This window comes from Artemia sp. Qi Xiang Cuo, chromosome 10 (assembly GCF_049724085.1).
Source record: "Artemia sp. Qi Xiang Cuo chromosome 10, ASM4972408v1, whole genome shotgun sequence".
Taxonomy (NCBI): domain Eukaryota; kingdom Metazoa; phylum Arthropoda; class Branchiopoda; order Anostraca; family Artemiidae; genus Artemia; species Artemia sp. Qi Xiang Cuo.
Window position 1 is genome coordinate 70,037,683 of NC_142803.1, and position 26,403 is coordinate 70,064,085.

A 26,403-nucleotide genomic window follows, 5' to 3' on the forward strand; every position below is an offset into this window, starting at 1 on the left:
CTAAGAGATTAATTGAAAATACTCACAGAAACAATTAATTGAAGAAAGCAAACAAAGAAAACAAGAACAAAAACTTTTTTAATTATTGAAACCCCCCCCCCCTTTTAGAAGTGGCGCGGCGCCTGTTTAAAGGAGCAAAACACAAGGACAAAATTTTCTACAAAAAAGATTATTGAGAAATATTACGCATAAAAATAAAGTGTGCAATATTTAAAGTGCAATATTTTATAGGCCTAAGTCCTCTTAAAATAGTAAAAAAAAAAAATATAATTTAAAAGTGTAAAATTTGAATTATATCAAAACAATAAAACCAGTGCCGAATTTTAATTTATTTTGAAAAAAAAAAACCAAAATGTCGTTAGATCCAATCGAACAATTGTTAAAGCAAAAAATCATTGTCAAAACAGTAGAAATTTCAAAATCACTTCCCTCATATAACGGTGATTCAGATGTAGATGAATTTATTATCCAATTAAAACAATTCGTAGAAGTAACTCAAAGGGACTAATAATCATTAGTAGGCATGTTGTTAATGAGATTTAAGGGACAAGTACTAACATTCTTAAATAAAATAGAAAATACAATAGGGGAAGACAACAACCTTCTAATAAACTCAATAGAAAAATTGCTAAAAGCATTACAAGAAGGATTTGTTGAAACTAGTTCAACACACAATTTAAAGCACGGAACCGTATGTTTCGACGAAACCCAAAATGTTAGAGAATATCTGCACAAAGTAATGGTATCTATTGAAGCTAAATACGGGAAAGAATCTGGTCCTTTATGTGATAAAATTGTACTAAATGCTTTCATGCAAGGATTGAGCCCCAAACTGTACCGAATGTTAATATCAAAGAATATTCAAACATTAGAGCTAGCAGTCCAGGAAGTAGAGAGAAATTTCTGTTCATTTTGGGTTTCATTTATTCATCGATGCTGATTTGTGGTAGTTTCACGCTTGGTAGATTATTTTTGTTTATTTTTGCTCATTTTTTTTTTAATGGAGTTCTTTACTTTTCTTTGAAAAACTTATTTTGTGAAAGTTTTTTTTAGTTAATTTCTAGAAGAAGTAATTAGATACTAATTCAGAGCTGACTAATGAAAATACTAATTTGAAGAAATCACATTTAAATAGTGTCTCATCTGTATGCACTCTTTGAGCGTGTTCAAATAGCCCACCCACGGCAAGCATTTCTTGCATAATTGATCTTTTAAACAGTTTCTCACCTGTATAAAATCTTTGGAGCTCTTTCAAAAACCGTAATGTAAACAAGCATTTCTTACATACATCACATCGGTAACACTCAAGAAAATTTGTATTACTAAAGAAAGTAAAATTGCTGAGGAGACTAAACATATAAAAAAACATTGAAAAAAGCTAATTCAATGTACTAATTGATTATGTGAATAATAACCACAAACCACTGAGGATACAACAAACTTTCTAAACTCCTGTATGCACTCTTTAATGCCAGTAAAATTGCTAAAATCACAAAAGTTTCTCTACACACATAATATATAAAAGGTTTCTCATCTGTAAGCAGTCTTTGAAATGCATTCAAACTGCAAACTTTCAAAAAACACTTCTCACATACATAACACGTAAACGTCTACTCACTCATATACCCTGTTTGGTGCTTGATCAAAATTCCTGCTCATAATTATACGGTTTCTCACCCGTGTGCACTTTTTGATGGGTGTTCAAAAGTGATGCTCGAGAAAATGTTTTATCACAAACATCGCACTTAAGCGGTTTCTCACCTGTGTGCACTCTTTGGTGCCGGTTCAAACTATCAGCGCAAGAAAAGGTCTTGTCACATACATCACACTTAAACAGTTATTAACCTGTATGAATCCTTTGATGTGTGTTCAAGGTTGCAGCAAGAGAAAACGTCTTGTCACATACGTCACACTTAAACGGCTTCTCACCCGTGTGCATTCTTTGATGGGTGTTCAAATTTGGTGCATGAGAAAAGATTTTGTCACAAACATCACACTTAAACGGTTTCTCACCCGTGTGCACTCTTTGATGGGTGTTCAAATGTGATGCTCGAGAAAAGTTTTTATCACAAATATCACACTTAAACGGTTTCTCACCCGTGTGCACTCTTTGATGGGTGTTCAAACCTGATGCATGAGAAAAGTTTTTATCACAAGTATCACACTTAAACGGCTTCTCACCTGTATGCACTCTTTTATGGGTTTTCAAATGAGCTGCTCGAGAAAAGGTTTTATCACAAACATCACACTTAAACGGCTTCTCACCCGTATGCACTCTTTTATGGGTGTTCAAACTTGCTGCGTGAGAAAAGGTTTTGTCACAAACATCACACTTAAACGGTTTCTCACCCGTATGAACTCTTTTATGGGTGTTCAAACATGATGCTCGAGAAAAGGTTTTATCACAAACATCACACTTAAACGGCTTTTCACCTGTATGCATTCTTTTATGAGTGGTCAAACTTGCTGCGTGAGAAAATGTTTGGTCACAAACATCACACTTAAACGGTTTTTCACCCGTATGCACTCTCTTATGGGTGTTCAAATTTGATGCTCTAGAAAAGGTCTTGTCACAAACCTCACATTTATATGTCTTTTTCTTTCTATGAATTGTTTGAAATCTTTTCAATGTTTCTTCCTTTTTGCTTTGGAGGCAACTTTTCAGATCTATTTTCTGATATTCTAAGCCTTTTCCTTCAGATTCTGATGCACACGAAATTAAGAAATTGCTTGTGGATGGATTCTTTGAAACAACTAGCGACGTACTTCCCTGTAAGTGAAGTCCAGACACTTGTGGTGAAAACTGACCTAAAAGTTTAAAAGTCTACAGAGTTAACCAAATAAAAAAAAAAATAAATAAATAAAACTCTTAAAACTGACAACAAATACATATCTTTCAAAATGTTTTGAAAGTCTACAGAGTAAAAAACAGAAAAAAACAGTTAATGTTTCGATATGTTTTAGCAACTTTATTTTCGATAAAGTTGTAAAAAACAGTAAATCTTTCTTCGGAAAAACTTCGAAAAAATAGTAAATCTTTCAATAGGTTCTGACAACTAACTTTATTTTCGATCCCTCTTCTCTTCTTCGTGGTAATACTTATATTAGCTTTTAAAATTAGTTATTCTAATGCAACAAAAGAGAGAAGATGAGAACTTAAAAGATCAAAAAGTATACCGAGGTGTAAATCTAACGTGAAAGAGAGGAAATATTACAACAAATATTAGGAATTATTGTAACTAAAAGAGGAAGAGCTATATGTTGAAGTTAAAACTTTTTGGGTAGCCACAAAGCTTTGGATTTAAAAAAAAATTACGAGTCATGTTTTCCTCAGTTCTTACAAATAAAAGTTAAAATAGGGATAAATAGGGTTAAACAGTTAAACTAAGGATCAGCATTCAGTTAGTTTTGTATCGTTTAAAAATATTTTCTTTGTAACGAAGAGTCAGGTTGGAGTACCTTGCGAGCAGATTTAATTTCTGTGCTATTCTTTTATTCTATAGAGACCTATAGAAGACCTTTTTTTCTATTTTTCTATGGCTGTTACCGATAACTGGTCAAAGGCGACTGGTAACTGGTGATTGAAAACAGAACTAGTAAGAGCTCCTCATCCTGAATTTACATACAGAAAACACGTTTGTTTGGTATAAAATTTTCAATAGGCTCTGTTTATTTGTTTCGATTTTTTTGTCATCGTTTTCCAATTTGTATTCAAAGGATTCATCCGTCTGAGGAAATCGTGACTTTTGTCTCTTTTTTTCAATCCAATGAGACTCGCTATGTTCTTCTAGCTAAATATTTATAACAGCTGGTTCTAAAATAGACAAGAAAACTTTTGACTTCATCTGCAAAAAATGAATTCAGTATTTTGTTTGAATCTAGTGTTTTCAGTAAATTAATATTCTAAATTAAAAATTCCTGGGAGGCAGTTTAGATAATAACAGCCCATTTTCTGCTTCTTTCAAATTCAATTTTAAATCAAAATAATAGACAGATTTACCTCTTAATTTGAAGAGAAATATACACCATAAATATGGATTATAAACTTTATATAGAGATGTAGTTTTAAGGCTTATTATCAAGTCTTTTGAAAAATAATAAAAAATGCAAAACTGGTTTCAAGTGAAAATTTAAAAACATTCATTTAAGACTACAAAAGTGGTTTGGCAAAAAACACCTGCACATTGGCAAACGATAAAACTAAAGTTCCATCGAAAGATTAGGTTGCTTTGTCTAATTTGTGTCCAATAAAATAATATCCAATACATTTCAAATAACAAAAACACAATGTTTCAGATATACCTTCATTGTTAGAACATTTGGGTTGCCATTCCTTGGCGTCGTATTCAAATTTACATGGTCCTGAAATGCTAGGTAAATTCAGCAAGGGAACATCGTCACGCTTTGGTGACAAAAGATGGTTTGGAAAATGAAAGAGCTTCTCAACGTCACATGGTAAAGCGTCTTCAAATTCTAAAACAAAATTTTAAATTAAACAGACATATATAAGTTTAACCGTAAAGCTTACAAAACAAATGTAACAACTTTTCTTTTTAGTTACATGTGAAAATGTAAATATATAGACATTATATTAATACATAAAATTAGATGTATAGACTATCAAGTTTTTTCGCAAATAGTTTTAAAATCTGTTTTTTTATTAAGCAAAGGAAAACCTGAAACATTCAACAAAATTCATTATTATAGAACAAACAAAAACCTGAAATTCATAAAACAAAATTCATAACGTAGAACTAACAGCTGGATAAGTATAAATTTAGGATAAAGTACTAAAAAAAAGAAAAAAGAATATTGAATAAAAGAATATAACCAAAAAATTAACATCTTACAGCTTAACAATCACAAAAAATTGACACAACTAAAGGCAAAAAAATACCCATCAATTGGGAGGTTTCTGCATTAGTTCCTAAACAATATTAAATAAAAAAAACAAGTTTTTTAAACTGAAAGTAAGGAGCGACATTAAAACTTAAAACGAACAGAAATTATTCCGTATATGAAAGGGGCTGTCCCCTCCTCAACGCCTTGCTCTTTATGCTAAAGTTTTACTTTCTCACAACTCTTTTTTTTTTAAACAATAAAAAACTTTTGCTTAACGAGCGCGGCGTTGAGAAGGGGACAGCCCCTTTCATATACGGAATAATTTCTGTTCGTTTTAAGTTTTAATGTCGCTCCTTACTTTCAGTTTGAAAAACTTGTTTTTTTCTATTTAATTTCTGATCGTTTTTTAGTTAATGCAGCTTTTATTTTGGCTCACCGTCATTGAATAAGTTAACAAAATTTGCATAAAAATTTTTACTTTTCTTTTTCTAAATGGATGTCTCTAAATTTGGTTATGACGTAATTTACAAATTAACTTACGTAACTAACTTCTATATTCGTATATTTTTCTTCTGGCAAAAAATTCAAAATTTCAGATTTTTGCAGATATGAGCTTGAAACCTATGTAAGAGAGTTTTTTGATACACTGAATTCTGAAAGTGTGATTTTCATTAAAATTGATTCACTTGCATGGGATGTGTCCCCCCTCCTTAAACGATCGGGTAAATTTTCTCAGTCTCATAGCCTTTGGTTAGCAATACTAAGCTTAGTAAAATATATATATTTAGAATCAGCATTATAAACACATTCTTTTGATACATTTATTGACATCAAATTCCGTTTTTAAAAGTTTCGATTACTATTGAGCCATATCGCTTGTTTTTTTTATTGTTTTTTTTATTTATTACGTATATGAGAGGGTTCTCCCCTTGGTCAATACCACGCTCTTCACGTTAAAAATAAAAAAAAAAATTGATTCACAAACCCCTGAATCACCAAGTACCAAGTACCAAGAAAAACTTTAGTGTAAAGAGCGAGGTATTGACGACAGGGCGAACCCCCTAATATATGTAATAATTTCTGTTAGTAAAGCTTTACATGTTCTTCTTTACTTTCAGTTGAAGAAACATTTTTTTTTTAATTTAATTTCTGATCGTTTTTTTAATAATGCTGGGAATTCCAGTACCCCCTTCATGAAAAATTCCCTTCCCCATGAAAAATTCCTCTATGGAAAGATCCTCCCACGTAAAACAACTCCCCCCCCCTACCAGAAAAAATCCCCCCGGGAAATATCTGTATACTTTGCAATAACCTATACTATATGTAAACAATGGGCAAAGTTCGAAACTTGCAGCCCTTCCACATGGGACTGTTGGGGGTTAAGTTATCCTTAGGAACATAGATTTTACATTTTTCGAGTAGACTGAACCAAATGACTATCTCAAAATTTCAATTTAGTGACTTTGTTAAAAAAAATGAAGGGGGTCTAGCTGCCCTCCAGTTTTTTGGTCACTTAAAAAGGGCACTAGAACTTTTAATTTCCTGTTAAATGAGCCCTCTCACAATATTCTATGACCCCTGGGTCTAAACGATCACCCCTGAAAAAAAACACGCATCGTGATCTTTCTTCCAGCAAAAAATGCAAATTTCCACCTTTTTGCAGATAGGAGCGTGAAACTTTTTTTATAGGATTCTCTGATAAGCTGAATGTGATGGTGTAATTTTCGTTAAAGTTAATTAAATATAACAAAGTCTACCGAATCGCATACATGTGCTTTAAGTTTCTTTTGTTCTGTTTTGTGACAGCATGAATCTGATACTGTGAATTCCATTTAAGTTAGTTAAAAAAGTTTGCAATTTAAACAAAATTTGATGGTTTTAAATAAATTGAGCTTTGAGATATTGAAACTTTAACGCAAAGAGCGAGGCGTTGAGGAAGGGACAGCCCCTTTCATATACGGAATAATTTCTGTTCGTTTTAAGTTTTAACGTCGTTCCTTACTTTCAGTTAAAAAACCTTGTTTTTTTTATTTCATTTGTGAACGTTTTTTAATTAATGCAGGTTTTGATTTTGGCTCACCGTGCATGAATAATTAAAACGAAATTTGCATATTAATTTTACTTTTATTTGGTTAAATGGCTTACTCGAAACTTGTTGAATTTTATTTACGAACGTTTTTATTAGTAATAAATATGCGTAACTTACGAATTAACTTACGTAACGAACTTCTATATTCATATATTTTTAATACGTATATTAGGGGGTTTGCCCCCTAGTCAATACCTTGCTCTTTAAGCTAAAGTTAAAATTTTGTTCCAATTCTTTAAAAATGACCCCTTAATCACAAAGGCCGTTAATTAGAATAGATAGCTCTTTTGAAAGCACTAAAAAAACTATAGCGTAAAGAGCGAGGTATTGACTTGGGGGAGAACCCCCTCATATGCGTAACAATTTCTGTTCATTTTAAGTTCTAATGTTGCTTCTTACTTTCAGTTGAAAAAACTTGTTTTTTAAATTTAATTTCTGATCGTATTTTAAATAACGCTTGGAAATCCGGCGCCCCCTTCATAGAAACGTCCCTTACCCCAAAGAAACATCCTCCACGGAAAGATTCTCCCGAGTAACCTCCTCTTTCAGCCCCCTCCCCTACCAGAAAAAAATTCTTCCTGAAAATGTCTGTATACTTCCCAATAACCTATACAATATGTAAGCAATGGGCAAAGTTCATAACTTGCAACCCTTCCCCTGGGAACTGTGGGGAATTAAGTCATCGTAAAAGACATATTTATTAGATTTTCGACTATGCTGAACAAAATGGCTATCTCAAAATTTTAATCGGGTGACTTTGGGAAAAAAATTAGCGTGGGAGGGGGCCTAGTTACCCTCAATTTTTTTGGTCACTTAAAAAGGGCACTAGAACTTTTAATTTCCATTCCAATGAGCCCTCCCACGATATTCTAGGACCAATGGGTCGATACGATCACCCCTGGGAAAAAAACAACAACAAATAAACACGCACCCGTGATCTTTTTTCTGGCAAAAAATGCAAAATTCCACATTTTTGTAGATAGGAGCTTGAAACCTCTACAGTAGGGTTCTCTGATACACTGAATATGATGGTGTGATTTTTATTAAGTTTCTATAACTTTTAGGGGGTCTTTCCCCCTTTTCTCGAAAATCAGCCAAATTTTTTCAGGCGCGTAACTTTTGATGGGTAAGACTAAACTTGATGAAACTTATATATTTGAAATCAGAATTGACATCTGATTCATGTATCTATTGGTATCAAAATTCTGTTTTTTAGAGTTTCGGTTACCATTGAGCTGGGTCGCTCCTTACTTACAGTTCGTTACCACGAACTGTTTGAAAATACAAAATATAGTCTCCCAAAGTTTAGCAGCTGAATTCAACTAACTTTATTCCTCTCTTACATGTCTTATAACTTGATATTCCCATCTGAAGCCCCCGGACTACCCCTACTTGGTGGTAATATATCGTTAATCATACCTGCACATGGAAAATATTGACAGAAAAATTTCTCTACGGGATGATTGCTTGACTCACCAAACTTAAAAATAAAATCTAAAAATCTGAATTTAAATATATTTTGTGGCACAAAGAAGCCACTTTTATCACCCCTAAGCTCTTAATCGTTAGATCCAAAAACATATGCAGTTTCATTTTTTTTCTTAGGACCACTTAATGGACAGAAAGAAAAGAAAAAGGGACGATTATTTTCTAGAGAAAAGTAGCTTTTTTTACAATTCAATTCAGATCGGTTTTAATAATACATTGCATATAAACTAAACACACACACACACAAATACTTTAAAAAAATAAATCTGAGCTGTTATCCATATTTATTTGGCCCTCTAGGACAATCCTGCTGAGGAAACCTTAAATAACACTGTTAATAACATCACATAGTGACAGTTCTCTATTTGCCAGCCAGCTTGAACTCAAATTACCTCCAAACAATTAAAAAAAACACTAAAGCAAACTTTTTTTTCTGTAACAGAAAATTTAACTTTATAGAATTACCATTTTTAATGAAAGGATCCTCAGAAACTGCTATGAGATCAGCCATTTTTGGAATTTGTGGAAAGTCCATGAAAGATCTTGAATTTAATGCAAATTATGAGAAGTATTATACTATCATCATCACTTGGATACGACACAGATTTATATCAGGAAAGTCCTAAAATACAAAAGATATAATGATTGATGACTAATAATGACTTTTAACCACTACAAAGCATATTTTATCTCAATAAAGTTGAAAGCACAGACTCAACTCCTTCAGCAGTCAAAGGCGTTAGTAATCTGATTATCAATTTTAAGAAGAGGGGGCAGAAATTAAAAACCGTCTTTCTGATGTAACTATTTTTAAAGTGCAGTTGTTAATTTTAATTTGCAATAACCTTCCACGGTAAAAAAGGAAAATACAACTTTTAGCTTGTTCTGTTAGCTGTATTCTTTTAATTAACTCTCCAAGCCAAAATGTATTAGGTTGGAAAATTTGGTTTAACTCCTAGAATGAAAGCTTTATTCATGGTTTTGTTGCTTGAAACACAACGAAGTGTAGGCCTATTATGTATATGCCATTATATTTTATCCAGGAGGTTATATATAGCTGTTCTTACTGTTAGGGCTTCAAGAATGTGACAATAGATCTAATGCTAGATCCAAAAAGATATTATGTTCCATAATATATTAGATCCAAAATCCTTATATTTATCAACTTAAAAATTTATTAAAAATTGAGTAATATCTTGTAAAGGAATTTAAAATTCAGATCTAAAGTGGAAATCAAGCAATTTAAAAAGTATTTTCAGAAAAATAAGTCTAGTTTTTTAATATTCACTAAAATGTAAATACATTTGTCTTAAATAATTCTGAAAAATCAATCAATTGTTAAGTTAGCTTGGCGGACAATCTTTCTAGGACACACTTATGACAAGGTCTAAATTTGCCTTCAATTACTTTTTTATCAAAATATTGGTTATTTTATCAAAATATTGGTTCTTGTTTAAAAACGCACTTTGAAAAAAAAAAAAAAAAAAAAACAACTAGTGTCTTTCTGTGCAATAAAGTTTTTGAGTTTGAAAAAATTTGTTAAGAGCCTTAGTTTTGGAAAAAAAATTACGTGAGTGACATCATATTTATGAGCACATTTCAACAACATACGTCATATTTGTTTCAGTAGCGGTTGTATTATTTTTAGTGTTTTAATGCAGGCGAAATTAAACATGAAACATAGATAAGTATGAAATACAAAGTACTATGAGTCTTTTTACAAAAGGTATTTATGCATTTTTCATAGTACCTAGAAGACAAATGAATAACCTAGCCCATGGAGAACAAAGCAATATACAGTTAAAATACTTGCAAAACAACAATTACAAATCAAAATTGAAAAAAAAAAATTAAAATACAAGGTTAGAATATAAATAACAGCAAGTATTATAAGCATCAGCAAGATTCAGGGCTTGTCAAAACAATTTTTGAAAATTGGTATCCTGGGATGTCTTGACCTGCAAAAACAATCTAAATAGATCAAGAGTTTGAGAAAATTTGTTTGGAGCTTCAATTTTGAAAACAAAAAATCATATGACTGAGATCATATTTTTGAGCATATTTCTACATATGATCATGCAAACTTCTAGATATGCTCATGAAGTCATATTTACATATTTTTTCACATGTTAATTTAAGAGAATAAACTAGACCCCCCTTCAGGAGTGATAATATTGTTTTTAAATATAGGATGCATGCGGCATTACAAAAGGAACATAGCTAAGTATAAAACACCAAGTGTAATGAGTCAATTTACAAAAGGTGTTTTATACAGTTTTCATAATGCCTAAAGGACATAGCAATAACCTAGACCATCAAATGTAATAAGACCAATCTGAGCAGTTGAGGTAAAGGGTATAAAAAAAAAATGCCTAAGGTATTGATAAACAAAAATAATATACAGTTAGAATACTTGCGTCAACAGCAATTATAACACATCAAAAACAATAGTGAAGAGCACAGATATATGCATGTACGAGACATGTGACAATAAGAAGTAAAGAAAATTGAAAATGAAAGTGAAGAACAAAGAAATATGTAGTTAAAAGATATACAAGAGCAAGAACAAAAAATGTGTGGTTAGAATATAAGTGGCAGCAAGAATTACAAGTAATAGCAAGAAAGCAAGTATCAAAAGGTATAAAATCGAAGTGAAGAACAAATAATTTTGCTGTTACAAGGCAACGGACAGCAAAAATCAGAACAAGTAAAGTATAAAACTGAAGAAGAAAGAAATATTACATAAGAATACAATCAAAATCTTCAACGCTAACAAAACGTGGCACAAAACTCGTTACAAACCAACAAAGATGCCATAAATTACACAACTGTTAATCAAAAGTCATTAGAATCATTCAATGTTCTATGTGTTCCTTGTAGAGCCCTCAATTTTCCTGAAGAAAGATTAGCAAACAACCATGAAAAATTTGGAGGTTACTACTTACAACAAAAAAACAGTATAAACACGTATGCCACATACAAAGCACCAGGACCAAGCCTTAACATTGACTGCATAGTTTTTTCTTAAAACTGCCATATTAACATTTCTAGCAAAAAAAAGATCTAAAAAGGTTACAACTTTAAGGATGAATTAGTATTTTTCCCAGGGTGGTTGTATTAAAATCATGGAGATATCAAAACTTTAAGAAGAGGCTCAAATTGTCAGCCATTAGAAGACAAGAAATAAAGAGGATTATTATATACAAGTCTTCTGTGTAGCTGTACAAAGGCTTGGCCTAAAAACGGGCTACACAGTTTTTTTTCTTCTTAAAACTAGTATATTGAAATTTCTGGCCACAAACAATCCAAGTGTTCTCTGTTTTTTTGAGCCCTCCATTTTCCTAAAGAAAGAGTAGCAAACAACCATAAATAATTTGCATGTTGCTACTTACAACAAAAAATCAGTATAAAGACGTATGCCGCATACCAAGCACCAGGATCCAGCCTTAACATTGACTGCATAGTTTTTTCTTAAAACTGCCATATTGACATTTCTAGCAAAAAAAAAAAAAAAAAAAAAAAAGATCTAAAAAGGTTACAACTTTAAGGATGTGTTTGTATTTTTCCCGGGTGACATCAATCCCATGGTGACATCAAGACTTTAAGAAGAGGCTCAAATTGTCAGCCGTTAGAAGACAAGAAATGAAGAAAATTTTTACATACAAGTCCTCTGTGTAGCTGTACCAGGGCTTGGCCTAAAAACTGGCTACGCAGTTTTTTTCTTCTTCTTAAAACTAGTATATTGAAATTTCTGGCCACAAACAATCCAAATTGGTCATAACTTCAAGAAAGAAATTGTATTTTACCCAGGGTGGTTTTATGAAACCTGTGGTGCCGCCATAACATATATATATATATATATATATATATATATATATATATATATATATATATATATATATATATATATATATATATATATATATATATATATATATATATATATATATATATATATATATATATATATATATATATATATATATATATATATATATATATATATATATATATATATATATATATATATATATATATATATATATATATATATATATATATATATATATATATATATATATATATATATATATATATATACTATATATATATATATATATATATATATATATATATATATATATATATATATATATATATATATATATATATATATATATATATATATTTATATATATGTATATATGTATATATATATATATATATATATATATATATATATATATATATATATGTATATATATATATATATATATATATATATATATATATATATATATATATATATATATATATATATATATATATATATAATTCAGGGTTCCTTTTTACCACAAGAGGGGGGGGGAAGGGGTGAAAAAGTGAGGTACTTTTAGAAAAGATTGAATCAAGCGTTTATAAATTTTAAAAGTAGTTTCCATAGTTTTAAAATGTACCCTTCTGAGGGAAAAACCACTAAAACAGATCCATCAACACTTTTATGAATTTACTTGGGGCCAGCATCCCCCCCCCACAAAAATTATATAGCAGATATTTCTCCCAGAATATTCTGTCCCTATGGAAATTACTAATCTCACAGAAAACTCCCCCAAACATAAAATTGAGCAGCAACAGAGAAAGTAAGAAAATAGGTACCTCCAAATGTCAATCAGATGCCATGAGGGGTAACAAAAGGACCAGTTTTAGGACAGGGGCTGGTTGGTCTCCAATCCCTTTTAACTAAAAAAAGGACTAGAATTCTCAATTTGCAATCTACTGAGCATCCTACAAAGCTTCCACAAGGGGGAAATTAGAGTTCAAACCCCTGTGCCTAAGTTGGGCGCAAAACCCCTATGCCTTAACGAGGCCAGAACAAAATTTACACTTTACTGAAAAAAATACAAATGACTGTGCATTGTCAGTTTAATATACATATACTGATGTTTAGTAATCAAAATGTTAATATTATTTGATTTATTAAAGTTATAAAAGTAAAAACATTTATAATTTTTTTCAGTAAAGTGCAAATTTTGTTCTGGCCTTGGGAAGGCATAGGGGTTTTGCGCCCAACTTATGTTAATTTCTGCTCCTTTTGAGTTTGACTCTGTTATTTATTGTAATTCCTGTTCGTTTTGGGTTTCTTTTATTTATCGATGCTGATTTGTGGTAGTTTCACGCTTGGTACATTACTTGATTTTATTTTTGCTCATTTTTTGTTAATGGAGTTATTTACTTTTTTTTGAAAAACTTATTTTGTGGAAAAAGTTTTTTTTAAATTAATTTCTGTTCGTTTTATATTGACATAGTCTTTTCAGGGAAAAAGAAAATATGACTTAAAATCGTTTCGTTTTTTAAGACTTTATGGTTTGGCCTGCTATTTGTATGCTGGAGAAAAATTTTCAGCAATTTTTAACAACATACACCCTTTTAAAAATCTGGACACAAATAGTATGGTACTGTTTAATTTAGTTTCATACCTCCTCTAGTTGACCTGAAATGGAAAACTTGATACCATTTGCAAAAAAATCTGTTTACTTTTTTTGATAGCTTGGATACACTTATTCTATTTTGATTTGGTAAAATTTCAAGAGCAGAAGTAGCACCGAAAGTTTGAATATAATACCCTCAGTCGTTCTTGGGATACTGCAGATATGTCTTATTGGGAATTAGCATTATCAGACTGCATTTTGATTTAATCTTAAGGCAACTTTTGGTCTTTATACATAATAGGCAAATGGCAGGGTGGGAGCGGAAGGGGGATTAGCTGCCTTCCATCCACTTTCGACTATTAAAAAGGGCATCAACCCTTTCTATTATTAATTGAATGAACCATTTTCGAAGTTCCCACGACAACACCTTCGATACGAAGTGCCCTGGTCTGAACAACAACAACAACAACAAATATCACTAATCACTTTTGACTATTAAAAAGGGGACTAACCCTTTGAATTTCAAATCGAATGAGCCCTTGTTCAAGTTTCTACAACAAAGATTTCAATAAAAACCGTATGTGCCCCCAGGGCATAACTTATAACCCTTGCCCTGAGGGTTGTGGGGGAGTGTCCTCCTCAAAAACATATTTTCTATCTGGAAATCAACTACACTGAACAAAATGGCCATCTCAAAATTTTCATTGGATGTATTTGGGGAAATGATGGGCGTGGGGGGGGGGGGGGGGGGCGGCCGATTTGTACATCAATAATTTTTGATAATTAAAAAGGGCACTAGCCCTTTGAATCTCCAATCAAATAAACTTTTTTTGAAGTTTCTACGACAACGTCTTCTATAAAAACCTTATATGCCACCAGGGCATAACTTAAAACCCTTGCCCTGAGTGCTGTGGAGGAGTATACTCCTCAAAAACATATTTTCTATCCGGAAATCAGCTACGCTGAACAAAATTTTTATCTCAAAATTTTGATTAGATGTTTTGGGGGGAATGATGGGTGTGGAGGGGGGGGAGGCTAGTTGCCCTCGAATCACTTTCGACTATTAAAAAGGGCACTAGCCCTTTGAATTTCCAATCGAATGAGCTTTATTTTTTGAAGCTTCTACGACATCGCCTTCTATAAAAAAAACCTTATATGCCTCCAGGGCATAACTAAAAACCCTTGCCCTGAGGGTTGTGGAGGAGTGTACTCCTCAAAAACATATTTTCTATCCGGAAATCAGATACGCTGAACAAAATTTTTATCTCAAAATTTTGATTGGATGTTTTGGGGGGAATGATGGGCGTGGAGGGGGGGGGGCTAGTTTCCCTCCAAACACTTTCGACTATTAAAAAGGGCACTAGCCCATTGAATTTCCAATCGAATGAGCTTTTTTTTGAAATTTCTATGACAACGCCTTCTATAAAAACCTTATATGCCCCCAGGGCATAACTAAAAACCCTTGCCCTGAGGGCTGTGGAGGAGTGTACTCCTCAAAAACATATTTTCTATCCGGAAATCAGCTACGCTGAACAAAATTTTTATCTCAAAATTTTGATTGGATGTTTTGGGGGGAATGATGGGCGTGGAGGGGGGGGGGCTAGTTGCCCTCCAATCACTTTCGACAATTAAAAAGGGCACTAGCCCTTTAAATTTCCAATCGAATGAGCTTTTTTTTCAAGTTTCTACGACAACGTCTTCTATAAAAGCCTTATATGCTCCAAGGGCATAACTAAAAACCCTTGCCCTGAGGGTTGTGGAGGAGTGTACTCCTCAAAAACATATTTTCTATCCAAAAATCAGCTACGCTGAACAAAATTTTTATCTCAAAATTTTGATTGGATGTTTTGGGGGGAATGATGGGCGTGGAGGGGGGGGGCTAGTTGCCCTCCAATCACTTTCGACTATTAAAAAGGGCACTAGCCCTTTGAATTTACAATTGAATGAGCCTGTTTTGAAGTTTCTACAACAACGCCTTCTATAAAAACCTTATATGCCCCCAGGGAATAATTTAAAACGCTTGCCCTGAGGGTTGTGGGGGAGTGTCCTCCTCAAAAACATATTTTCTATTTGGAAATCAACTACGCTGAACAAAATGGCTACCTCAAAATTTTGATTGGATGTGTTTGGGGGAATGATGGGCGTGGGGGGGGGGCTAGTTACCCTCCAACCACTTTCGACTATTAAAAAAGGCACTAGCCACTCCAATTTCCAATCAAATTAGATTGGCACTTTGATACAAAGTGCCTGGGTTTGGAGTAAAAATAACAAGACATTGTTCTCACATTGTTCTTTTACTTAGGCAGCGCGATCGCGCAGCCTATGATTAATTTAATGGGAAATATACAAAGTTAACAGCAAAAACCAACAGGAAATCTTGAGAAGAATTTACAATTTGGGATAGCCTATACATTTGACCATTAGAGGGGAGGGAAGGGATAATAGATTACAGTGCTTTTAGGAGCAAAATAAGTATTTTAGAATGATTTTTTGTTAGTGTTCAGAATTTTATGCCACTTCCTTTTGAGAGCCAACTAAACCAAAACCTTCAACCCTTTCTTCAAATTGAAATAACAGCAAAGAAGCAGTAAAGCAGCAAATTGCATGCATAAATATGCAAAAAAAAATTGTGGCCTCTTTTAAGGTTGAAGTAGTGTTAACACATTGAAGAAACAGAAAAACCTTTTAGTTTACAACACTTATTGCATTTCTTTTAGCCAATGAATATATAATATGCTAAATCAAAACAGAAAAACATTAAAATTATTACTTTATAGTACCCAGGATGATTTTACTAATCAGATTATTAAGTTTTCTTCCATTATTATACATTTTTTAATATTACATTTTGGCAATTTATGCACTCAATAGCTTGCAGACATAAATTTAAAATGCCCTTCTAACTTTTTTGGCATTCACTAAATTTTTCACCAAAGGCAAAATTTTTGCAAAATTGGCAGAAATTATGAAATTATTTCAGTAGAAAAATTTGGCAGAAACATGGTACTGTAGCAATTCAGTAGAATCTATGAAGTTCCCCCCCTCCAATGAAAAGAGGCTTGGAGTGCCCCTGTGTATAAGAAATATAGTTTGAGCTATATGTTATTGTTTTAAGATTCTGTATGGATTAATAACTAATTTTAGTACTTTTCTGGTTTTTAATGTTCTTCTCAGATTGTTATAGTGATTTCTTCTTGTAAGCCTTGTTTGTGCATTACAATTCTTTATAATTTACTGGATGAAATTCTTTCTTTATAATTTCCAGCAGCTATTGGTTAACCATATTTGGTAAAAATTTATTATGGTACATATTTGATTTGACCAATACTGGTCATAAGGAGACATGTTGAGAAAACAATTCTTGCTTTACAATATGCAAAATTATCCTAGTCAACATATTATCCAAGGGAGCACCTTTATCTTCACTATTTTCCTTGTTTTTCCAGTTTTACAATCAGATTTTTCAATATTTTGTCTTTTCTTCAAGTTTTGAAAATTGTTTTAAAACAAACATTCAATAGCCATCTAGCTAATCAAACCTAACCTAAATTTATTAATATTAGCCTACTTATCTTTTTGGTAGATGACAGTGATGGTATTTAACTTCCCTATATAGAATAATTGAAAACAGAAAAATGCAATCAAATGTTCCTTATACAGAATTTTGTTAAAAGTAATTGTACAACAGTGAAAATAGTGACGATAAAGGTGCTCCCCTGGAAAATATGTTAACTAGGGTAAAAGACCTTGTTTTGGGAAAGACCACTTTTCATTGGCATTCCAGAAAAATACCAATGAGTTTTTGGACCACCCCTATTTTACTACAGCTTGATGCAATGTGAGGGTAGTAACAAGAACTCTGCCTTCTTGGTCAAATTTTCACAAATAACTTATCAGCATAAATTAAAAATGTGGTCTCTGTTTTGACAAGAAATTGAAAAGAAAAAATTATATTTAAAATTTGTGATTTAAAGAATGAACACCAAGCAATAAATAGTAAGATTTTAGAATTAGAAGAAAATCAGCTTTCTGTTAATATGTGAATAACACTGACACAGTAAAATGATATATACATCAAAATAGGACAATTGGTATTTCCAAAAAGAGGTCCTTGTAGGTAAGCCAATAAAATAATAATTTCTTGTGTTTGATCTCAATTAATTTTAATAAAAACCATATTAATATATAGTTTAGATTATTAGATTTTCTCTGATATATATATATATATATTGATATATTTTTCCAGTTTTACAATCAGATTTTTCAATATTTTGTCTTTTCTCCAAGTCTTGAACATTTGTTTTAAAACAAACACCCAATAACCATCTAGCTAATCAAACCTAACCTAAATTTATTAACATTAGCCTACTTATCTTTTTGGTAGATGACAGTGGTGTTTAACTTCCCTATATAGAATAATTGAAAACAGAAAAATGCAATCAAATGTTCCTTATACACAATTTTGTTAAAAGTAATTGTACAACGGTGAAAATAGTGATGATAAAGGTGCTCCCCCTGGAAAATATGTTAACTAGGGTAAAATACCTCTTTTTGGGAAAGACCAGTTTTCATTGGCATTCTAGAAAAATAGCAATGAGTTTTTGGACCACCCCTATTTTACTACAGCTTGATGCAATGTGAGGGTAGTAACAAGAACTCTGCCTTCTTGGTCAAATTTTCACAAATAATTTATCAGCATAAATTAAAAATGTGATCCCTGTTTTGACAAGTAATTGAAAAGAAAAAATTATATTTAATATTTGTGATTTATAGAATAAACATAAGCAATAAATAGTTAGATTTTAGAATTAGAAGAAAATCAGCTTTCTGTTAATATGTGAATAAAACTGACACAGTAAAAGGATATATACATCAAAATAGGATAATTGGTATTTCCAAAAAGAGGTCCTTGTAGGTAAGTCAATAAAGTAATAACTTCATTTGTTTGATCTCATTTCATTTTAATAAAAACCATATTAATATATAGTTTAGATTATTAGCTTTTCTGATATATACAATTCTTCTCAATTCCTTTTTGGTAACAAAATGAGAGGGTTATATTGTTACATAATTTTACTCAATCTTAAACTGGTTTTTTACCCTAGGATTATTATGCATATATTGAAATAAGAATTGTTTTCTTAACATGTCTCCTTATGACCAGGACTAGTCCTAAATTTATACCCCATATTTGCTTTGTTTCTTCAATTGTAATTGTTCTTGAATATGATTTAGTAAATTAATGTCACTTTAATTGAATAGCCTAGGGCTATGAAGCACCATTAGAGGGGGGGGGGGGTTGACCAGGGGTTAATTGTCCAAAACATAAAAATTTTCCTTATTTTGTTCTAGTGGTGAATTTTTTGCAGTTTATGTTATTGACCTACAAATAAAATGAACATGCCACTCAATACCTTTTTTTATGTGCTTTACAAACTTAATAATCATTTTTGTTACAAATGAATTTCATCCCTACCCCTATATACACCAATTCAGGGTATATATTTGCACATTAGGGGGGTGGTGTAAAGTTTAAACTTACTCCTCATTTGTATCAGAAATAAACTTTACTCCCCCCCCCAAAAAAAAGAGAGTTAAGTTTAAACTTTACCCCCCACCCCTGATGTGCAAATATATACCCCAAATTGGTATATATACTACTACTGGTATATATCTTTTCGGCCAACCGTCTAGGACTAAACGGAAAGCCGGTCGTCCCCGTCTGGGGTGGGAGGATGTCATAAAGAAAGATTTAAAGGAAATGGGAACTTTGTGGGCGGGTGTAAAAGGGAGGCTTTGAATAGATTGGGGTGGAGGAGGAGCATGCGTAGCTGTGTTGGCCTCAGGCGGCTTGGTGCTGCAATGAGTTTTTTTTAGTAGTTTTTAGTATATATAGGGGTGGGGGAAAAATTCATTTGCAACAAAAATAATTACTATATTTGGAAAGAGCATAAAAAAAGGCATTTAGCAGTATGTTTACTTTATTCATAAGTTGATAAGGTACTTGTGCCTTATTTGGTACACACAAAAGAAGTCAAGTTTGGTTAATGCTAATGAAATAAAATAAAATACAATGAATATATAATAGATTAGAAACAAATTTGGGCTATATATATGCACATTAGGGGTGGTGGGTAAAGCATAGCATATATTAAATATGTAACCTAACCTAGGTACCTTTTTTTCCCCTAGACCCCAAAAAATAATGGTCAATATATATCAAATCATATTATTGAGTTAGGACTAAAGTGAATACATCATTTGATGCCTTTTTTCATGCTGATTACAAATATAATAAGCATTTCCATTGGAAATGAATTTCAGCCCCCCTATATATGCCAATTCAGGGTTAGGTTAGGTATAGCCATATAGGGGGGGGGGTTGAAATTCATTTCTGATAGAAATGCTTATTATATTCGTAATCAGCATAAAAAAAGGCATCGAATGGTGTATTCACTTTATTTGAAACTCAATAATATGATTTGGTATATATTGAACAAAATAACAGTTTAAATATTGTAAACGCAAAGACAAACCACACTTTGCCATCCATTTACGTCTTGCAAACACCCATTTGACAGGTTTCCACTAGTAGTTCCTTGTACAGTATATAGCATTGTGTACCATAAAATCCATACGTACCCTCAACAATATGAACTGCGAAAAATTTAACTTTCTAACATGCCACCTTCTGAAGAGATGCTATTCTGGATCTTTACCTATTTTGAATAAATTAGGCAGGAAAGGAGCAAAAATGTAAAGTTAAGGGAAGATTATGTTTGGAGTTTTAAATAGGATGTTCAATAAAGATGAATCACTCTTTTATAGTTAGTGTTTCCTTCTAAGTAGGCCTAGTCCAATCTTTAAGTATTAAAGCTATTTTTTATGCCTAGCCTCAACACCAACCTAACTAGGCTATAAAATCCTAATTATATTGAATTAGGCTACTTGTAGAAAATAAAATTAATGTGTTCAAAAACTAATTAGACAAGTTTTTACCTTTTTTTTAGGCTTAACCTTTCAGATTAGGTAATTGATTTAAGTTTTAATGTAGACAGTTTATTAAGTTTGTATATTGTAGCCTCCGTAAACCATGCCATCTATTTTTAATTTTTTTTTATTTGTGTTTTCAAGTTATAGTGAGCAAACCTTTTAAAACTACTTTAAACAAATTTCTAATTTGGAATTTTGAAAGGTTTTTGCAAAGTAAGTTTCCTTTTCCATTACTTAATCCATAACTACATTAATGGTAAAATCATCAGTTGGGTTTCTAGTAACAGTTTTTTAAAAAAAGCTAGTTTTTTCAACTGAAAGTAAGGAGGAACATTAAAACTTAAAACGAACAGAAATTATTACATATATGAGAGGAGTTGTCCCCTCTTAAAAACCTCGCTGTTTACACCAAAGTTTGCCTTTTTGTTCCAAGTATTTATGAATGTCTCCTGAAATACAAGGGCCGTTTAATTAAAATAATAAGCTTTATAAAAGTTCAAAAAACAACTTTAGCGTAAAGAGCGAGGTATTGATAAAGGGACAATACCCTCATATACGTCATAATTTCTGTTTGATTTAAATTTTAATGTTCCTCCTTACTTTCAGTTGAAATTAATTTTTTAATAAAAAAAAAAAATCTCCCCCCCCCATGGAGAATTCCCTTCTCCCACGAAAAGTTCCTCCATGGAAAGATTCTGTCACATAAACCTTCCCCCCCCATGCTCCTGAAAAATCCCACTGAAAAATATCTGTAGACTTCCCAATATCCAACACTATATGTAAATAATGGGAAAAGTTCATGGATTGCAGCCCTTCCTCCGGAGGCTAAGGGGATTTATCAATCCTTTGTAGTTACTAGATCTTTCGACTATCCAAAACAAAATAGTTATCTCAAAATTTTGATAAGACTATATTGGGAAAAAGGGGTGTGGGAGGGGGGCTAACTTCCTTTGGACATTTTTGGTCACTTAAAAAGGGCACTAGAAGTTTAATTAAGATTAATTTATGTTTTATGGGTGTTTCCCCCTTTTTCAAGCAGTGTTGCTATTTTTCAACTATTCAATTCAAGTATTTAAGCTAAAGCTTTTTTTTAGGTCACCCACGTCTAACACGGAGTTCGACACGGACTGTGCAAATTATAATCGTGCTTTCAGGCACTAGATTTGAAATGTGTTTTGAGCGGGTTAAAAGTTCCCATATGCTTCGAAGATCTCCCGGGTCTTTCTTGCTTTAAAACCTTCTTACCCATCTAGTGACCCCAAGTCTTACCGACCTATGCCTGTTTTACCAGCTTTCAATAAAGTCCTTGAAAGGCTTATTCTATCTAGAATTGAGTGGTTTGCTAAAATTAATAATTTTTTTCCAAGTGAACAAACAGACTTCAGAAAAGGACATAGCTTTGTTGATAGCGTCACTCCCCTGAAATTGATGTTTGTAATTCTCTTAAAATCAGACAGGCCATAATGGATGTCCTGTTTGACTGGTCAGATGCCCATGGAAATATATTCCATGATAAATTGATTAATTTTTTAATTAACCTGGATTTTCCATACTCTTTCATTATGTTTCACGAAGTCTTTTTTAAGTTATAGAAGTTTTTATGTTGAAGTTAATGAGCGTAGGGGAGAGATAAACCCAATTACTAGAGGTCTTCCTCAAGAAGTGATTTTGTGTCTTATTCTGTTCAATTTGTATGTTTCAGATTCGAATTATCTCACTCATTGTTTGGCCTTTACGCAAATGATTTGATTATTTGCAAGTCCGGAAAAGATATTGAACTTCTTCAAAGACTTATTCAATAGGATATAGTATTAGTTCAAAGATTCTCTTCAGCTTTTGGTTTTCTAATTCCGATATACATAGATATCAGAAACAAAGAAATTATTAAATGACGGATCCTTTGACATATTTACATAAAGCAAAATTCTTAAAAGAACCGATAATTAATAAACAAAAAAATTATTAGTAATATACGCAATATATTATCAGAGAAAAATTGACACCAAAATTGAGAATAACCAGCGTCACTATTATTGGACTCATACGCAAAGAGGCACAATCATCAATCAGTTTAAAATCGCAACAATTACACAAAGCGCGTAAACAAACACTTAAAAAAACAACAAAAAACACAACAAATACATCTTAACTACTGGGCCAGTACTGACGACCAAGGATGGTTCAACTTCGTTAATCGGGAATTATAAGCACAAATTTACTGCTCCACAGCTATAATGGGGTCAGCAATGCTGAATTTTCTAATTAGACAAGAATTGCGGGTCCAAGAGGGAAAACGTAAAAGATATTTTGTGAACCGGAAGAGAACTGACGAATTTTTGACTTCAGAATATGTGAGCATTTTCAAAAACGGAGATATGTACAGATAACGTGGTAGAGCGACGGAATTAAAAGTTTGGAATGAAGACGAAGGTTGAAGCGTAACTTATTAGTTACAAGGAAAGCATATGATAACCAAACTCTACGTTCAATGTGAGCAATTAATAGTTGTCGCGTGTGCATTATTGACGAACCAATGGGAAGACCAAGATAGGTGATATGATCTACTGGCTTAATCCTACTATTTTCAAGTGGAATATCCCAGGGCGACACTTGCTTCCAGTTGAAGAATACAACTTCGGACTTTTCAGCATTGAACTGAAGACCTAGTTTTGCATACTCAGATTGTAGCGTTGCAAAAATCTCGCTAATGTGCTGGATAGTGCGGCTCATATTCAGAATGGCGTCTGCATAACATACGAGAGGTAAATCAAGACCGGCAAAGATGAAAGATGTGGGAACAGCTAACTGTGCATCAAGAACTCCATTATTGAAGAGTGAAGGGGAAGAAACAGCACCTTGACGGGTACCTTTTCGACATTGACAAAAATATTAGGGGTTGGTGCGTAGACTTGAGAGCCGTCAACTTTAGCTAATGGGTGAAGTATTAGGCGAACTTTAAGACGATAATACATGTCTCGGAGGGCTCTGATATATGAAAGGCTCACTCCACGTTTCGCTGCATGGAGTAGCATAACAGCGTGAATGAGCGAGTCGAACGCTTTAAAGTACCAAGGACACCTGACATAAAAACTAATTCATTAAATTGGTCAAGTGCAAACTTACACAGCCATATACGTCTTAAATTAGTGTGAAAAACCGATAATTCATTTTTTAAGGAGAAAGATCGCCTGTTTACATAACGTATTCCAATACGAAAGTTCGTGGCCAATTTTAAAAATAAAGAACGTGTGCTGTTAAACAGCAGAAAATGACCAAAAAATAAATAAATCAGCATATAGCCTTAGAAAGTGTTGTTTTCTTGTATGTTCTAGTAAAAAAGAAATCGGAACCTAGTTCAGCAAAGCTCTTTTCTTTGAAAAATACTTTTAAGGAATGCTTCTTGAAAAGAGCTTGGCTAGACTAGGCCTAGTCTTGATGTTACTAGGATTTTTGGCATTCCAGGATCTTTTAACCATGAAGCAGTGTAAAGGTAAACATTAATGATTCTAAAAGAAAGTATCAATATATAGGCTACTCTACTGGTAGTTTTGCAGACCTAATGACTTCCACTGATAGCCTACCTTATGTAGGCTAAGGTAAGACACCTAGTAGGCTGTGTGATTTGCTTGAATATTTTGATATAAATCTACCTCATAGTTACTCTATAATAGTAGCATATACCTTTTATGCTTTTTTTTATATTAGAAATACAAATTACTCGGGTGAGCACTGTTTGACTAGGCTTATTAAAGTCAATGGTTCCTTATACTCTAAGCAACAAATATTGTCATTTACTCTTATATACAAAGCACGATAAAATCAAAACAGTAGGCAATATTGTGTTTCCTTTAAACATGGAGAATGATATAAAGTCTTCTGTATGACTTTTTAAACATCAAATTATTATAGAGAAAAATGAATAAAGTTATACAGAATGCTTTTTGGTTTTCTTATTTAATATATGATCCACTAAAATGTCATACAAAAGAAATTATATTACCCCACTGATACATAGAGAAAACAACAAAGTCATACAGATGGCCTTTCATAGTTCCAATGGCAGTTTAGGCAACTTGGTGGTCACATATCAATCCTAAAACTTAGTCAACCTACCTGAGAATTTAGGCCCGTTTTTAGCACTAAGATCTTACATCTTTCTGCAAAGATTATCGTTTTTTAACTCATCTTTGTTCTAAGATCTTACAGCTCACTGATGTTAGCAAAAAGTGTGAAGACCACCATTGTTTTGCCATATAGAATAATGACGAGAGAACTTTGCTGATCAACTCATCAATGTTCTCAGACAACTGATCAGAGCAGAATGATGAAAGACGTTTGCACAAAAACGGCCAAAGATGTAAGATCTTTGTTCAAAGATTTCACTTTTAAGCGTTTTCTGACAAAAGATGTAAGATCTTAGCACATTGATGAGTGATAGTTCCATAGACATTGTCTGTTGTGAGTCAGCCCAGAAATCTTAGTCATCTCTATTGTAATTCAAGTAGACTTTCCAAGTAGGCCTGGCCGCCTAGAGTCTAAGGCATTTTGACCAAGTTTTAGGATTAACATGACCACTAAGTCACGTGGACTTGCAGTCCTCAGTCAGAAAACCCAATCTATAAGCCAAGACAGTTACACTAAAACAGAATTAATTGAAAACTGGTTGACTGAAAAGTTGCCTGGCCTTGTGTGCAAACAGGTAGCATAGAGTCTACCTGCCTAAAGTCTTAGACAGGCAACCCAGTTTATAAGCTCAGACAGTTACACTAACACAAAATTCATTCAAAATTGGTTGACCCAACAAGTTGCCTAGATTTTCAGGTGCACAGGTGACACAAGTTCTGCCTGTCTATGATCTGAGTCAAGGCCAGCTGAGTCTTATAGATAACATATGAACATAAAATACTCAAAGAAAGACCAGCAGCAATAATCATAATCAACTGTATTTTCAGATCATATGTCGTCTAGGCCTTCAAAAAATTATAGGTATTTATTAGTGAAAAGGATGTCACACTGTTATACTAAAGCAATGCAGAAAAAAAGGTATTGTTCTAATATCTGGGGAACATGCAAGAAGTGAAGTTTGGTTAATGCTAGTGAAATAAAACAAAATGGAATAAAAATATAATAGTTTAGGAACAAATTTTGGCTGTATATTTGCACATTAGGAGGGTGGGGGTAAAGCATAGCATATAATAAATGCATAACCTAAACTAACCTAGGTACCTTTTTTCCTCCTAAACCCCAAAAAACTAAAGCTTGAATATAGTTCCTGGAGTGAAAAACCCCTTGTTTATAGAGCATAAGATAGGAAATTACTGGGTAATGTTATCTGTTCTTGGCTTTTCTCAAGTTGCATTCTTGCATGTTGCCCATATATTAGAACAGTACCCAAAAAAATTTAGTGGAACAAAACAGGAATTATATTAAGAACAAAATTAGAGAGTCATGGCTTCTCTGAATGACAAATGTTGATTAAATAAAGCAATACTATTAGATAATTATCTGTCATTGTTATTATTTAATATATATTATTGTATTATGAATCATATACAATATATT

The 26,403-nt window shown here is 32.5% G+C and overlaps 1 protein-coding gene across 1 annotated transcript; it reads right to left on the bottom strand.

Annotated features, from left to right (window-relative positions):
- Positions 1-612: 612 nt before the first annotated feature.
- LOC148948111 (uncharacterized) lies at positions 613-11,075 on the bottom strand. The gene is given in 3 exon segments (XM_089095697.1): positions 613-2,808; positions 4,303-4,473; positions 8,885-11,075. Coding segments are annotated over 3 exon segments (1,407 nt in total). The 5' UTR covers positions 8,955-11,075; the 3' UTR covers positions 613-1,642.
- Positions 11,076-26,403: the final 15,328 nt, after the last annotated feature.